This window comes from Anser brachyrhynchus (assembly GCF_964034855.1).
Source record: "Anser brachyrhynchus genome assembly, chromosome: 9".
Classification (NCBI taxonomy): Eukaryota; Metazoa; Chordata; class Aves; order Anseriformes; family Anatidae; genus Anser; species Anser brachyrhynchus.
The window spans coordinates 22,507,531-22,524,687 of record NC_137703.1 but is presented as its reverse complement, the minus strand read 5'-3'; the positions used below and the strand labels follow the sequence as shown (position 1 = coordinate 22,524,687).

Below are 17,157 nucleotides of genomic sequence, written 5' to 3'. Positions count from 1 at the left end.
TGTTTCTCTTCTCTTTGGGTGTTTTTGGATTGATTTTATTTGTCTTGTGAAGCTGCTCTTCTTCCACTGCTTCACTTACTCTCCTGCTTTGGAATGATGCCAGTAGTTAGGCTCTCACAGATCCCTGTACCTGAGTTCATTCTTGCAGTCTGCCTGGGTTAATAGTCCCAAGGTTTCTCCTGAAAACCCCTGAAGTCTCTTGAAGGCAAGTGCTCTTAGTTTTCCCAGGCTTAAAGGAAGGGTAGAAACACAACTTTTGTTTACTTCTTCCTCATTCCATTTCAAAATTCAGGGAAGTCCACAGGCATCTTTCCACTGATTTTCATGGCTTTGTGTCAGGCCTTATGGAATGCAACAGGGCATTTTAATGCCATGAATAATGGCAAACTCGGTCATTTTACTTGTTGAATGTTTTTTATACTAGACATACCCATCAATAGCTTTGGCATTGGAAGTTCAAAGCACTGGTATCAATCCAGCACAACACATTTTAAGTTCTCCATTTTTCTTGTTAGTTTTTGTATCCATAAATGTTTTAGTTTAGCATGTTTGCTATGACTTTCATTTACAGCCTTTTCATCAATAGCTATCTCTGCAGCAAACCATGCTGACTCCAGAGCTTCCTTAGCAAGTCTTGAATCTAACCCAAGTACCAATGAAAAAAACAGTGAGAGAACTGACACGTGTGAAAAGGTACATGTGCAAATGTTGAAAATGATTCCTAGATTTAGATACTTATTACTATACTCAACAAAGCCCTTCACTGTCAATTCAACAGATCATGAGACCTTTGTCTTTGATTGGATCAACCCTTCGTTTTGACAAGTTGGATCAAGCTGAAACTAGAAGCCTTCTTATGTGTTTCCTTCACATTATGAAAACCATTTCAGAAGGTAAGAAAATGTACATTACCTAGTTTACGTTGTGAAATATTGTGAATGCTGAATCCAAACCAAAGTTAAAATAGAATAATTATCAGTGTATTTTACAGGCTTTGGGTCAAGTTTAATTCCCTCTAACAGATACACAACACATTTTAATATCTCCCTTTAGATGCACTGATTTCATACTGGTTGCGAGCACCATTCTCAGAAATAACAGACTTTTTCAGCATTTTAGAGTAAGTTCACTTTGTGGTTCATTGATTTTATGTTGAACAATAATGTTCTAAACTGGCTACTGCAAATAATTTCTCTTTGTCCACCTTGTGGTATAGTGAGATAGCTGTTATATCTTGGATTATTTTGCCATTATCTTCCGAATTTGTAAGAAGATATTATTAATGAAACCCATATCCTTCAATACGTTGGCCATTTCCATGAACAAGGGCCTTAATGCTTTGGGTTTTCCTCCCAGAAGAGATATTCATAGTAGTACTTCATAGTATTTTATGTATTTAGGGAATCATTAATAGATGTAAAATGTGCTGTTTTATCTTTCAGGGTTTGTCTTCAAAATTTCAGGTATCTAGGAAAACGCAATATTGTAAGGTAATTCTTTAGTTATAGACTATGTTGTAATATTTAAATATCATTGCACTATATTAGACTATGTTACAGTATTTAAATATTACTGTCTATGTTAGACCTAAATGTTGATCTGTTTTCTTCTGAAAGCATCAGTCTGACATACTGAAACTGATGTGTGCTTCTTTTTTTCTTTTATGCAGTCTTATCATGATGTTCTAGACATGAAAGTGCATACCTGGTGTAACAGATAAATTTTTTGTGAGGATAACCACTGTTGCATTTGTAACCCATAGTACTGGACCATTCCTCAACTTTATTTCAGCATATATCAAATAAAGGAACTTGAACGCTGTATTTTTGTTCTATATAATGGAGCAAATGGTTTTAATGGGAATTGATGAACGTTCCACAGCAATCAAAAAAAAATCTGTCTCTGTGCACTTGCTGAAAAGGCATGAGATCATTTTCCAGCTGTGTAGTGTGAAATGCACACTTTGTCTGAGTCAGTGTTTCATTTTTAATTTAATGCTAGTACTGTAAACTTGTCATATGTCGTACAGTGGAAAAATGAAAGGTCACCAGATAAACCAGTTAATGCTGTCGCAGGTTTTGTCAGGCCTTATTTGTTCTTTAGAGGCATGACAAAATCAATGTCACGTTCCTAACAGATTAACAGTTATTTTCTTTTAACAGGAAAATTGCTGCTGCTTTTAAGTTTGTTCAGGCCACCCAGAATAATGGCACCCTGAAAGGTTCAAACTCCTCTGGCCAGACATCAGGTCTGCTCTCGCAATGGTAATGACACATCTCATTATTAATTGCTATGAAATCACAGCCTTTGTTATCATCCTGCAGCCATCTTACCCTGTTACAGTGTTAATTGTAGAGGAGTTAACACAACCTGTAACAGCTTTCAGAGCCCCTGAAGCTGTAAACCATAAAAGACTTGAGCCCCTTCAACTTCAGTTGGACTTACAAGCTGTTTAAAATACTATATTTAGAAGAATACTTAGTTACTGTCAATATATTGTCAAGTATTGCAGGAAACGTTAGCTGTTGTTTTCAGCTCAGATGCCTATCTGAAACATAATTCGCATTTTTCCCAAAACTAAATGAAGTCATATGTTTTCATTCCTACTGCTTTAGGAATGAATTTCTATGGCTGAGGTCACAGTATCAGGGGATTACTTTTCTCTTGATAACCCAGGGTGACAGAATGGGAACTATCTAGCAACACAAAGTCAAAGGAGTAGGTGTGCTTCAGCCCTGTCTTTTTACTTCCATTTGGCTATGTGTAACGTAGTCCTGTACCGCTGCCTCCATGTTGCCAGTTCCAGAATCGTTCTTTTATTTCTTTCATTTTTAATTTCCTTTTCCTAGTCTAGAGATTGCAAGATTTAATCATTCTCATGGATGGCACGGTAATAAACTGCAAGTGCAGGAAAGCTTTAATAATCTTTTTGACCCTTTTATGGAATAGTGTGAACTTTTTCATAGTTAATAATGTAAAACTCAAGAGAGAAGGTGAACTTTTGACTCTGTGCAGCTTATGGTTGTTTCTAAGAGCATGCTGAGATAGTTCCCCTTCCTCATATGTTTGGATCGTTGACTTGCCTCATTTATGTGTAGCTGGAGTTTGCACACTATAATAAGCATGTACCTTGGAGTGGAACAGTTAGTACACAGGAGGGAAAGAGGATGCCTTCCCTGCCATACTTCTTTCTTTGTTCCTGCATCGTGCAGTTTTCAAGAAAAAGCACTGATATCATTATCCCATCTGGACCTGGCAAGCAGCCTGTAGGAGACTGTTGTTTCGTTGAGCATTTGCAGATGAATCAGCATGGTGGCAATCCAGAAACTAAAGTCATATTTCTGATGTTTCCAAGGCCTTCACAATTTACCCCCTCACAGATTTGTTGTCCACATGGCTATTTGTTTGGCCTGTTGTAATACAGAACATTCTTTGATGATGCATTGTAAGATGAACTATGGCTTATGGCTGGTGACCAGCTCTACACTTAGGTATTTGCATTTGCTGAATGCCAGTGTGTCAACATCTTCAGAAAGAATCACACCTTCCCTACCAAAAGGGGTGTGTGGGAGGGAACAAAACAGTAACCTCAGCATCAAAATTCCACATGTTCGCAATTCACTAGTTCACTAGGATAGCAATCCAAATCTTTCCACTGACTCATAGTGGAAGACTTTGTCACATTCATTGGCAAATGTCTGGACATCAATTTCATACCTGAGATGGGAGCTTTCTTTTTAAATGTAAAATCTAATTATTATTTTTTTGTAAAAATAAACAACAAATACAAGAGGTTTTAGTTAGGTACAAGAAGCAATTTTTTTCAAAAACATTTTTAAATTATGTGCTTTTAGGAAGTTACATTTAAAAATAAATAAATAAAAGTATTTTAATATTTAAATAAGTGACCTGAATTATGAGTGATGTTGAGTCTTGCCGAATTCTGAAGTGGTTACAAATTCAAAATCCTTTTACAAATTATGATAAGCTTCTCATGATAATGAAATACTTCATACTGTTTGTCAGCATCAAAAGGTTAAAAGAACACACACATACAAACATCTGCGCACACATTTTTTACTGTCACTGCCAGTCTCACTATTTTTTTCCCCCTCATAAAAGCTGCTAGTTGTATTAATTCTTTCACAAGTAGGGTGTATTTCTCCCGTGTTCTTTTTCAACTGAGCTAACCTCAATTTCTCTTCACCCAAAAGCAGTTTGCAAAACATCAGCCAGCTATTTAAGCTGATGTTGTGGTTTTTCCAGTGCTCAGTAAGTTTTGTCTCCTGTGATTTCAAGAAATCACAGCACATCTGTTTTGTTCACATTACTGACTTTGTTTCTCTGAAAAATTTTGCATCACTTTGTTTTACTTAACCTTTGAGAAGTACTGCAGAAAACTTTAACTGACATGGGAAAATTCTTTATAGGCATGATAGTTTATTCTTTGTGTCTGTTTTTAATGGTACCTTTGAATTTCAGGATGCATTCTACTTCTAGTCATGATGGCCACAAGCATCACAGATCTCAGACGTTACCAATAATCCGTGGCAAAAATGCGCTTTCTAACCCAAAACTCTTGCAGATGATAGACAGCAGCACTGCAAGTAAGTACCAAAAAATGTATTTACTTCCCGCTTGAATTCTATGGGGTTTAGATCAGGCTCTATACAATTAAATCCGTTTTCATGACTGTCAATGAAAGATAGCCAGAAGAGAAACATAGAGCTGCTGACTTTACTCTTTTTTCAGGGCAGTAAGAAATCTGAGCTTAAAAATTTGGTTAAAATTCATATAAAAACCAGAATGAATTACAATAACCTGATGTATTTTAAAAGTCTTAATGGCAAGTAATCTTCCCCTTCCCACCCCTAGCATCTCTTCTGTCTGTGGTTATGTACCTTTTTGTACAATCAGGTGTACGCTGGCTGAAATATTACATTTATATTAAGCAATTAAAGTGACCTTTTCATGACACAAAGTTATTTTCCCTTTGGACTGTTTCAGAACTTGGTAATTTTTAGCAACCTTTAATAATGACAGTCTGTACCATGAAATAAAGGGTATGATCACATAGTTGAAAGTTTGTGGTCCTTTTAGGGTATTGTAAGGAAGTAAATCTCACTAGCTGATGTGATTTGTACTCATCATGTTGCAGTGTAAATGAAGCACTATACCCATCATCCCTATGAAACAACTTGGTAAAGCTATTGTGAATTGGGTTTATTTTGTAGCAAAAATTAATGTACTGGAATTTACATGATGTCAAGGTTTGCAGACAAGGTCTTCCGTGATGCTTCTGTCTACAAGTCTGATATTATTCTTGTCCATAGATAATGATACCTGTAATATTGCTATCTCTCTACTATATAAAAATCTCTAATGCTTAAATGGCAATTTTCCGCTGTATATAAAAATGAAAGACAGATGCTCTGCTCTTGCCCCATATGCTGAGGGACACTACCAGAGAGTCATGAATGCCAAATTTATGTAGAGTGATGATGTCCTTCATTAGATCATCCTGTTTGTCCATGAAGAGTGGACAAGCTTTCAAGGACGCTAGTGCCTCCAGCAGCATTATTGTTAGTGAAATAAGAATCTTTAATCAAAAGAGAAAAAGATCCCAAGTTACCTTTGCAAAGTTGATAAGCTGAAAGTTCCTAATAGAGAAAGACCATGAAACTCTCCTGAGTTTATCCAGAGATAATCTACGTGTCTTTGTCTTTGCCTTCTGATGAAGCATTATACCCATAAATGACTAATCGGAATAACATATGTAACCACAACCCAATTCACCAGTCTGACCCTTGCCAGTTCTGGAAGATTCAGTATATTTTTAGAGGTGTCATCCTAAGACACACAAGCACTGGTATTCTGGCTGACAAAATGTGGCCAGTATGTTTTTGTGGTACCTAAGAGTTTCCACTAGAGGCTGAAATTATGAGATCAAAGCCATTTTATCCCACTTTCCAATTAGGTTCCTTTCATCCTTTGAGGCCCAACAGAACCAATGAAAGAATATGCTCTCATCACTGGTGCAACTGAGAAAAGTTGAGTAAAATATACTAACTACCCCTTCCATCTCCCGGGAGCACTTTTCTTCAAAATACCCTTTCATTTAAATGTACAGTTAGGACACTATCTTTACTGCACAGAGACTGGATGACCTGATTGCAAAATTACATGATCTTTAATGATACTCAGAAGACTGCTTGTCACATTGCTTCATATGTTGTAGGCAGCTCCAGTGAAACGGATATTGTACAGTATGTAGACACAGAGGCAAACATTGCTACAGAAGTTTCCCTCACAATTCTTGACCTGTTGTGTCTTTACACTCTGAACCACCAGGTATGCTTTGCTGTTTCATTTTCTGTTTGAAATGGTGCCATGTGAGATACGTGGTAGAGGGAGGGCCTGGGGGTTGAGGCACACAGCAAACTTGAGACAGTAAGATAGGGAAATAAGATGTTAGTCCTCTGTGGAGGTATTTCATGAAGTAATTTCATCATGCCCAAACTGAATAGGAAAATGTGGAAGAAAAACACCCTACGTATCCAGGTATATATACAGCCCTGCTGTGCATTATAGGGTTGCACGATTACTAATATGTCACCTCTTCTTAATCATGTTCATATCTCTTCAAGTTGGCAGGTAGATCCTCTCTCTCTTTAAAAACTGCTCTGTTAATGTCAGCCCTGATGAAATGCTGAAGGTCTCACAACTACAGAAGAGCAGACAGCTCCTTTTAGATTTAGTGAGTAGCTTTGGCACCCCTAACTCTTAAATCTGGCGAATACCATCGACAAATTAGGAGTACAGGCTTGAGCAAGTGTTACCCTTAGAAAACTGCAAGTAAAAAGAGGCTGCAGCAAGCTGGGACTGACTGCCTCATCCCCAGAGATTATAGGGCAGATGCTGAAAAAAGCATCTCCCTAGGAACACTTTGATGCAAATCCAGTAGCTCATCTTCTGTTTATTCACTTTAATAACCTGTGTGTCCTGTCTTGTTTGTGGACTTTTCAGAGGCAGCTCCAGCAATCTGATTGCCAGAACGCATTGATGAAGAAAGTCTTTGACACACACATGCTCTTTTTGCAAATCAACCAGTCAGCAGCAGCTCTCAAGCACGTCTTTGCTGCCCTACGGCTGTTTGTAGGCAAGGTAACTATGGTTTTATTCTGTTAGTCTGATCTATTAATATGTTACAGCAAGTGCAGCTTGAGGACAGTTAGGTACTTTGACAGAATTCTCACCTTAACACTCTTAATGCTCATTCCCAAATATCTTATTTGTTGTTGATTAAATTAAAAAAAAAAAAAAAAGAAGTTCACAATTTCTGAAAAATTAGATCTGTTTTTGGAAAAATAAAATATTGAAGTTCTCCATGAAAGCAAAACTTGTAAAATAAATAAATGAAAGCCAACTGTGTGGTGTCTAGCTATGTCATGACCCTCCTGCCTTTTATGCTTTTATCACCTGTGGAAGAAAGCTTGAAACCATAGAGGTCCATGGTCCTTATGGCAGATACCTGAGTTGCAGAATACAGTGGTGAATGGTTGCAGCCATCCCCAGAGGAGCTAGCAGGAGAGTACTCTGTACACTTTACCAAAAGGTCACCTCAAATAGTTTATTTTTACAAATATGTAATTTTCATTATCGAAGAGATATTTTGGACAAAACATGCTCATCAAACTGTTTATTTGCTTGCATCGCACATATATAAATAATCATGGGCAATTGGATGCTTTGTGCCTAGTGCAAAGGCTGCCAAATTTCCAAGTTGTAGACTTAGATGATATCTTCTTAAAAATAACCAGAACGTATCACACAGGTAATTGCAATGGGGAAGTGAGAATTAGCAATGTTGGCCTGGTCTCTCAGATGCTTCTATGAAGCACAACAGTGTTGATAAGTTTAAACCATGTGGTCTCCTTCTCTGACAGCTGTTATCTCAGGGGAAAAGAGGAGGAAATCGTGCTTCTCCCAGTAACATAGCCTGGGGGCATGGGGGAAATATAAAGTAAACCAGCCACAGACAGCTTTAAATTACATACCAGACAGTCAAGATCGGAGGAAGTATATGTAACAGGGAGGATGAATACATATCTAGGATTGCCCTTTTCATTCATCGTGTAGCTCTCAGGATTAAATTCTCCTGTCGTAGTTCTCTGGAAGCAGAGATCGTGTTTTTTTTTTCCTGCAGTAGAACATCCAGGGCAGGACTGGGAGATCTGTGGCCAGAATCTTCCACCACTCATTGGTCCATTTTCTATTGTATTCACCCAGTTGATAAATAGCATGTATGGTTTATAGAGCCATCCTTCATTCTCTGCCGTCTCCTGCTGTTCAGACTCTTGACTGCTGGAAGTTCACTGACTGCTGCTCAGAGTATTTTCTTTCTCCTGAGCAGCTTTTATAGTAGCGTAGACCAAACCCCCCCACATCCCTCAGTCTTTTCCTGTTTAGCTCTTCAGCATTCTTCACAGACAGACTGCTCTGCTTTTATTCTTGCTGTGTACCAGCTGCTGTCTGGACTTCCTGGAGGTCAGTTTGATTGATGCATTGCATATGGTGTTTGTATGAAAACCCATGTGCAGATTTTACTTGATCTTAATTTGTGCATGGGATTATGTTTAGCTGGTGGCTAATTTCTTCACTAAACCCCGGTGTAAATGAGCATATGAAAGACAGTTGGTTTTTACTGAAAGTGTGACAGAAAAACACTGTTGACTCAGAATAACTGTAATATGCTCATTATATTTATTAATATATAAATTAGGTATATATTAATATATAATATTAATATATAATATGTAATATTACTGAGAGTACATATCCACACTTTTTTTTCCCAATAGTTCCCATCAGCATTCTTCCAAGGACAAGCGGATCTCTGTGGTTCCCTCTGCTATGAAATCTTGAAGTGTTGTAACCATAGGTCACGTTCAACTCAGACAGAGGCGTCTGCTCTTCTTTATTTTTTCATGAGAAAGAACTTTGAATTTAATAAGCAGAAATCAATAGTCAGATCCCATCTACAGGTGAGTGAAGTGTAAAATCATCAGTATTTACCTGATGTACACTGTTTTGTTATTAGTATTATTATTCTGCATTGTAGCAAAACTGTTCATTTGAACAGCTCAGCCAGTTCTCTGTGGCAGTTTGATTTTTCTGCCAACTCTGAAGACATTCGGCTGGATTCTCTGCTGTTCTTGGACAGTTCGGCTCTGTTCCAAGGAGAGACAACAGCTGTGAATCTAGCCACACGGCCAAGTAAATCAGATATGTAGCTATTCTTGATTCATATGCATTGCTTACAGCAGTAGCACCGTAGCTGAAGTAGCAAACCAGAATCTGATAGTAACAGAAATATGAAGCCAAGTAACAATGCACTTATATTGCAAAATTTGAGAAATTACAGAAATTGGAGATTACTTGCAATCCTTGCATCCAGGGAGTGTAGTGATAGGACGAGGAGCAGTGGCTTTAAATTAAAAGAGGGTAGACTTAGATTAGATATAAGGAAGAAATTCATCTCTGTGGGGGTAGTGAGGCACTGGAACAGGTTGCCCAGAGAAGTTGTGGATGCCCCATCCCTGGAAGTGTTCACGGCCAGGTTGGAGGTATAAAATTGCATCTCTGCTAGCCTGATACATCAAGTTACATTAGAACTGGGATTAAAAACTATTTTGAAACTTTTATTTTCTTTGCTAATTGCACCCTGTTCTTTTTTTTTTTTTTTTTCTTTTTTACTCTCTACTTGTACAGCTCATCAAAGCAGTGAGTCAGCTGATAGCAGATGCAGGGATTGGTGGATCCCGGTTTCAACATTCACTTGCAATTATAAATAATTTTGCTAATGGAGACAAGCAGATGAAAGTAAGAAACATTTTTTATTAATCACTACCTCTTTCAAAAGGTCAACAATGTCAGCGGAGCAAGTGTTTCTGTGAATAAAATTGCCGACTTTTATTAGACCCTGACTTATGCATCCATAGCATGCCTTTTTGAGGCAACCAGACATTCATGAAAATGCTTATGACTCAGAAACTTAATAATTTAGAATTAAATTCTAAATATTTTTAAGATACCGTGCATTGTGGCTGATGAAACAGTATTGCAGTTAACAATGTTTAGCCTACAAACTGTTCTTTTAACCTGTTCAGTAAACGTGTAGCAAAAACACACACAACAGTGTAAAATGTGTATATACTGTTGAACTGTAAATCCATTTCAAAACCAACTGAATTTGGGGGAGGGGGAGAAGATCTTCCACAAGCAGAATATAAGCTCATTCAGGGGTGCTGCATGTGGTTCTCTGGATGGTTGTAGTGATGTATTGCTTATCTTTCCCAAAGAACGTTAATTTCCCAGCAGAGGTGAAGGATCTGACCAAACGCATCAGAACAGTTTTGATGGCTACAGCTCAGATGAAGGAACATGAGAAAGACCCTGAGATGCTTGTGGATCTGCAGTACAGCCTAGCAAACTCATATGCCAGCACACCTGAATTACGTAGGACCTGGCTTGAAAGCATGGCCAAGATTCACGCAAGAAATGGAGATTTATCAGAGGTAACAAATGCATTTATCACTAGGCTGAGATATTCTGACGAAAAGGGCTGTGGAAGACAGATAACAGCAATGATTTAAGAGATATACAGTGTCTGTCATATACTTGAACTTAAAGTCAGGTTTGAACTGTGCCTAGAGATGTGATGTGCTTATTATCCCAGTTTGCCTAGTTGTAACAGTGCCTGATATGTGCTTGACCAAGACTTAGAAATGTCTGAGAGGGAAGCTGTGGTCAGTATCGCGTTAGCATCTCAACTGCTTAACCCTAGCAGGCGTAGTAGCTGTAGTGTAGGCGAGGCTATAAACAGTGCTTAATTTACATACAGGATATTTTGTGCTTTTTTTCCCCTCATACAGCACAGAAGAGGAACTTGCCCTATGACATGTCCCATTCATCAAAAGCTAAATGGGTGATGGGAAGCTCCAGTGCATAGCCCAGCAATCTTATTTACAAAGTGATGTTAGGTTGTTCTCTTGAGCAAAATTCCTGATGTCCTCATTTAACTCTTAGTCTGTGCTTTTATCTGAGACATCCAGTGAAATTAATTAGGAGAGGTTTCATCATTTAATACCTTATTTTCTCAAATTGTTACGTTAATTTTCTTTCCTTTTCGGCAGTATGACTTGACAGTGATTAAAGTATGTGTTCTTTATCAAGTACATGCTAAGTCATATAGTCTGCTTTAACATATACATGTATTTTGGTCTCTCGTTGCAGGCTGCTATGTGCTATATCCATATCGCTGCTCTCATTGCAGAGTACCTAAAAAGAAAGGGTAAGATCAACATATTCAAAACTAACCGTGTGTCTATAAATTATACTGTTGAAAATAATTTTTGGTTGTCCTGCTTTCCTTACTTATAAAATGAAGTATTCTTAAAGCTGCTTGAATTCTACCCAAAGATCTTATTTTTAAAATACATTGTAAATACTAGTCTTAGCACTAGAACAGTGACTGTGTGTATTTTGTGTAAAGAGGGTTAATTAAATGTTTATTAAGCTAGTGCTAAAAGAGAATGCTTCACTCGTTAATGTGTCGTTATTAAATATGCATGTATTAACACATACCAGTAGCGGTGTACTAATACCATCTTACGCTATCATAGGTTACTGGAAAATGGAAAAGATTTGTACCTCACGTATGCTCCTGGAGGATGGTCAAGTCTGTGATAGTAATGTGTTACTAACAACTCACACTGGAGGAAGTGAGTGCTCTAACCGTGCCTGTTTATGGGTCAGATAACATGGCTAGGGAATTCAATTACCGTTCTTCAATTGATCTGGAAAAATATCTACCAAAGTGAAAATACTTACAGTGCATGTTGATGGCTGTAATAGCAAGCAAGTAATATCAGAAGCATTGTGTGTTACTTTCCTGATGCTCTTTGGCTGGTTTGATGTCTCTGGTTAAAGGTTCTTTCAGGGACAGAGCACTCTGCTCTTCGTTGTGAACAGAAATCCCTCTCAGGTCAATTGGTGTTTAGCACACGAATCCACATTCAATTCCCTTGACTGTCCAAAGCTGGGGTACAAGGGCAGAATTAATATCAGGTCATCCATATGTAACTCAGTATAGATAAAGGGTTTTTAATCTGTGATGCTTATTAGAGAAATAAAGTGCAGGCTTATGTTTTTGAAATGCTTCCATGCCAATGGTTATTTAGTTTATGAAATGTGTATTTCAGTAATTCTCAGCTTGAGTAATTTTAGCAGTGTTCAAAAATAGTAATTTCTAGGGATAAGAGCAAGTACCTGAGGAAGAGAAACTGATAGTTTTGGAAAGACCATGGTTCTCTGATAACTTTCAAGTCTGTGGGGGTGAGACAAAAATACATCCTTTCAGAAGGGGGCTTTCTGTAAACAGCAGTATTTCAGGGACAGTTCACTTGTATGCTTTGTGTAAATAACAGATCACAGTAGGTGGAGTGAAGAACTTGAGTCATTTTAAACCTACACGTTAGTAAAAAGTTGCTCAGAACTCCTCCCAGATTTGATGGAGGGGGAGGAGCTGCCTCAGCAACTTGCGCCACCTGAGCTGTCTCTGAGAGAGTTCCTCAAGTAGGACAGTGATGGCTCTGCTGAACCTGAGCAGGGTAAGGAGTGCTGCTGCCATGGTATCCTTGAGCCCAGCAGAGGTGTAGCGTGCTCTGGAGCAGCCATCTCCGTCAGCTGTAGCGAGCCTGTGGAAACTCTGCCCCTCGCTTAGGAAATGTGGTGTGTGGAACAAGTGCTAAGCCCCAGCATGTGGTGTCAGTGCCTGTAGGTCAGGTCACCAGCTGCAGCATTGGTTTCATGAGTAAAAACTGTCTCGCCTCCATCTACGATGGTAATTCCTGTATAAGGGAGTGTGGCACATGTAGTTTTACTGCCAGCACTGTACATCTAAGGAACTGAAATGCCAAAATGAGGAATAAGATTGCATCAGGAAAGTGTTGCAGTTGCCCTTTGCCTGGACAAATGGATTTATATCATAGGGAAAATGTAGAATAGTCTCATAAATTCAGTCAGTTCCATTTGTGCTTCTCATCACTTGGGCAGTTAAAAAAAATTAACTAACCCAGTCAAATGAAATCAGCTTTGTATTAATGACATCCAATAACTTTTTAAAGTGCGTGGTGATTCAGTCATTAATTGACGTTGTTATGAATTGTACTTCAAGGTTTATTTTCCATGGGATGGCCCGCTTTTCTAAGCATTACCCCCAACATTAAAGAAGAAGGTGCTATGAAGGAAGACTCTGGGATGCAAGATACTCCCTATAATGAGGTCAGCAGCATTAACATTTATATACTTGTTCTAAATTTACAGACAGTAGTATTGCTAATGGATTCCTGTGTATGTTAAAACAAATTATAACGAGAGAGCGCTTCACCCAACATTAAAAGGCATGCAGCTTTTGAGTGAAATGCCATAGCTGTTTTACTAAATAGGGGGGTTGTGTGTTTAGGTAACCAGAACATTAAATACTAGAGTTGGAGCCCACAAAGCCATCCTGTTCTTCTGAATGAGATGTCAAGTATTTTCATGTTACCATTATTTCCATTTTTTATTTGAAGAAGTGCTACATGACCAATACCTGACTAAATATTGTGTGATTGAACTAAACTTAGTATAGAAGATACAGAATAAAAATAAAACAGTGGGTAGGTACTTTTCTTGTATAATTGTTAATGAAGCTCTGTCAGCTATCAATTAACCCATAGTATTTGCTGAATTGCAGAACATTCTGGTGGAGCAGCTGGAGTTGTGTGTTGAATACCTGTGGAAATCTGAAAGATATGAGCTCATTGCAGAGGTTAACAAGCCTATCATTGCTGTTTTTGAGAAGCAGAGGGACTTTAAAGTAAGTTCTTCTTTTTTATTTAAATAGTCTTAAGCCAACTGTAACGATCAATATTTTTAAATTAAAGTGCTTTCTTTAAAAGGAATATTTTGTTCTTCCTGTCTGTAATTTCTCCTTTTAATGCTTTGTGCTATGAGTAAACAAAAAACTTTGGTATCCTATCTTCCTCTTTTCAGCATCAATACAACCATAAATGAACAAAAATTTTTCAAAAAAGAATCAACCTCTAAAGGTCATCAAAACCACAGCAACAGCTTTCTAGCCATATTTCACTGAGAGACTTTTAGCTATGTCCAGAACTACATGTCTCTGTGGAGAAATCTATCTCTGATAACCAATGAATGTGATTTTTTACATGCATTTTTAAAACCAAGAGCACATTCGCATTGTATTTAAGTTCAGAAACAGCTGATAAATTATTGTGATCTCTTAACAACTCCAGGGTTCCTTCATTTCTTATTTTCTTTCTACATTTAACACATAACAGATAACCTGATGATAATCTCATTTGCTGATTTTCTGGTTTTTAAATTAGAAGTAAAGGAGTAGGTATAGGCTGTACACTGAAGAAGCAGATCCTCAGATTTAAACTTAGTTGATCTCTCTGTTCTCTATCACAAGAAAACCCTTTTTAGTGGTGGGTGTGGGTAGCACATCTCTGCATAGGATTAGGAGCTGACTGGAGTTGTTGGCACCGTGCCCTCCCCTGCACGTAGGACACTTACTTTCTCTGACTGCTTAAGAGGTCCCTATCCACTGCTCATTTGTGGAATGCTGTGTGACCCCGTACACAAAGTCTCTTCTGCCATAAAATGATCTGAAGATGACAGAAATCTTGAGATTAGTGATAAGGTTAAACCATTCCCTTAGTGTGTACAGCCATCTTTGCAAAGGTTTGGGTTTCTGATTAAGGCAAGCCATGCCCATGCAGAGCCTCAGTGTCATTTCCCAAAGTACTTGCTCCCTCTCACCTTCCCTCTCTCCTTCTGTCTCTTAACGTAGAGGCTGTCTGATTTGTACTATGACATCCACCGCTCATACCTGAAGGTTGCGGAAGTAGTGAACTCTGAGAAACGCCTGTTTGGGAGATACTACCGTGTTGCATTTTATGGGCAGGTAAGTTGCCTTGTGTTCTTTTGTTCTGACAGGTGCTTAGATTTCAGCCAGGTTTTTCTAATCATGATGTATTTCAGGAAAGCTAAAACAGGGAAGCAGTTGACAGTGAGTCATGGGGTAAAAAGTGCATCATGGCTCAAATTCCAAGGAGGATTTTAGAAAAAAGAGAACACTCAGTTGCATCTGTGTAAACCGATGTGGGTTAGTGGTGCAATGGAGAGCAGACATGTACATCAGCTTTAGTTCTCGACATCAGCAAGCAAAGCTGAGACAGGGGTAGGGCAAGTTTTTTTCAGAATAAAACTTAAGTGAAACCAGGTAAAGCATCTTCCACATATGGCTCTCTCTTCTAATAAAGTTTAAAATGAGCAGTATGCAGTAGATGTTTTGTTATGCTTCTTGCTGACTGACTTCTGCTTTCAGGCCACCTCTGATTCTGTGCAATATACTGTAGAGTAGTTTTATTCCCTCTGCTGTGCTTCAGCATCCTCAAAGCATTATTTTGTGCTTTCTTCCACTACAAACCAGTGTAGCAATCCAGCATGTTCTTTTAAGACCTGTTTTTAGCAAGCATACTTTACTCTAAAATAAAATGGTGTGTAAACAACAGATTGATGTGAATCATTCTGTTTGCTAATTGGATTTTAATGCAGAAATTTGCTCTTTTCTCCTTTTGGTCTTATTCAAGGCTGTGGTAAGTCTAGTTGCATGTTTTGTTTAATTCTTCTCACACGTCCTCCATCCTTCCCTGTACTGTTACTTAACATTAACTTTCCTGCGCTCCTGATTCTTTGGTTTGTGGCAGATGAAATAACGTTGTTCCATTCATCGTTGCATCCTGCAAACTAATTTTTGTTTGTTCAGCTACCCAAATTACAACGCTGTAGCTGTCACCATGTTGTGTGCACTGTGAGGCTCAATGCTGCCACCTCATCTCAGTGACGGTTTCTCTCTCAGCTTCACTGGGTGCAGGATTGGACCCCGTGTTTCTCTGTTGAAAAACTCAGTGTCGCACTAATGCTGTTTGAATGCAAGACTGTGTTTCTGGCCTGTGCAGCAGCTCCAGAGAGGAAGGCTGCTGTCAGTCTGCAGTCAGTGGCAGTGGTAATTGGAGCACCCTCAGCAGGGTGCAACCACAGGCCCAGTATTCCCCTGTAGGAGCAAGCAAATTGGGAGTCAGAGGGGAATGGTGAGTCCTGGCTCTTCCTGCAAATCTGCAAAGCTTGCCAAATGCAAGAAAGCAAGCTGCTCTACCTGAAGAAGGGTAGAGTTTTCTGTACGCCCTTCCTCAAGATGGGGGCAGTGGAGGGGGGAAATGGGACTCTGCTTCCAGCTTCTTGCCAGGGCTGTCCCTGAGACAGTGCAGGTACATGCATCTCTCCCCAGAGGCCAAGTCCATGGCTTAAAGCTACCTGTAAGTGGGTAACTGAGCTGCAGCAGTTCTGCTCAACTGGGTTAAAATCTGTTACAGCACAAAGATTCTTCAGCTGCCAGTGCCACAAGGGCAACTTCATTTAAACAGCTTTAGTGCTCTAAAGCATATGACTTTTTCATAGCTGTGTATTGCTCGGTTTATTCCCTGGTGCATATGAATACTGAGCTCTAAATGCAAACAAGCACAGCTCCTTCATTTCCTTTTGCAGATGAGATTTTATGTGGTAGAAAGTGGGGCTGCTCTGTATTGCTCCTTGCAGAGGCATAGTGACTAAAGCGTATGGCACAGTGCAAATAATTGAAGGTAGATAATTCCCATCAACATTACTGGTGCCTCATTTGCCAAGGATAATAGCACTGAATGTGCAGAGCTGATCAAGGAAGACGTAGCAATACACAAAGCACCACATCAGGTGTTAGAGTTACAGATGAGCCTTGACCAGGAAGGGGAAGGAGGGAGAATCATGTGTTCCCACTTACTGTGCAATTTTCCATCCAGAAAGTTTCCTTTCTGTGTTTTGGCAAGTCCCTTTTCCCTTGTGCCACTTGCTTCCACTTTGGCTGTGCAGGTGGAAAGGCATGGGGACTTTTGTTCCTTCTGCTGCCAAGTGTACTTGTAGGCCTCCACGCTGAAAGCAGTTTCAGTGGCCAGTTCATTTACATCATTACGAACTATTCTCTTGTCT

At 38.9% G+C, this 17,157-nt stretch overlaps 1 protein-coding gene across 13 annotated transcripts in view; it reads left to right on the top strand.

Moving 5' to 3' along the window:
- The window catches only part of DOCK10 (dedicator of cytokinesis 10), a 152,103-nt gene that overhangs the window by 123,175 nt on the left and 11,771 nt on the right, over window positions 1-17,157 (top strand). For 10 of the 13 annotated variants that reach the window (XM_080603754.1, XM_080603753.1, XM_080603746.1 and 7 more), the window contains exons 35-50: window positions 572-693; window positions 779-893; window positions 1,054-1,120; window positions 1,443-1,490; window positions 2,163-2,264; window positions 4,483-4,607; window positions 6,239-6,351; window positions 7,027-7,164; window positions 8,862-9,044; window positions 9,772-9,882; window positions 10,362-10,577; window positions 11,296-11,353; window positions 11,685-11,783; window positions 13,238-13,344; window positions 13,799-13,921; window positions 14,924-15,037. In XM_080603754.1, coding sequence (XP_080459880.1) covers window positions 572-693; window positions 779-893; window positions 1,054-1,120; window positions 1,443-1,490; window positions 2,163-2,264; window positions 4,483-4,607; window positions 6,239-6,351; window positions 7,027-7,164; window positions 8,862-9,044; window positions 9,772-9,882; window positions 10,362-10,577; window positions 11,296-11,353; window positions 11,685-11,783; window positions 13,238-13,344; window positions 13,799-13,921; window positions 14,924-15,037 — 1,841 coding nt within the window. The remainder of the gene's footprint in view (window positions 1-571; window positions 694-778; window positions 894-1,053; window positions 1,121-1,442; window positions 1,491-2,162; window positions 2,265-4,482; window positions 4,608-6,238; window positions 6,352-7,026; window positions 7,165-8,861; window positions 9,045-9,771; window positions 9,883-10,361; window positions 10,578-11,295; window positions 11,354-11,684; window positions 11,784-13,237; window positions 13,345-13,798; window positions 13,922-14,923; window positions 15,038-17,157) is intronic. The other 3 variants (XM_080603752.1, XM_080603751.1, XM_080603747.1) reach the window with 3 other exon arrangements.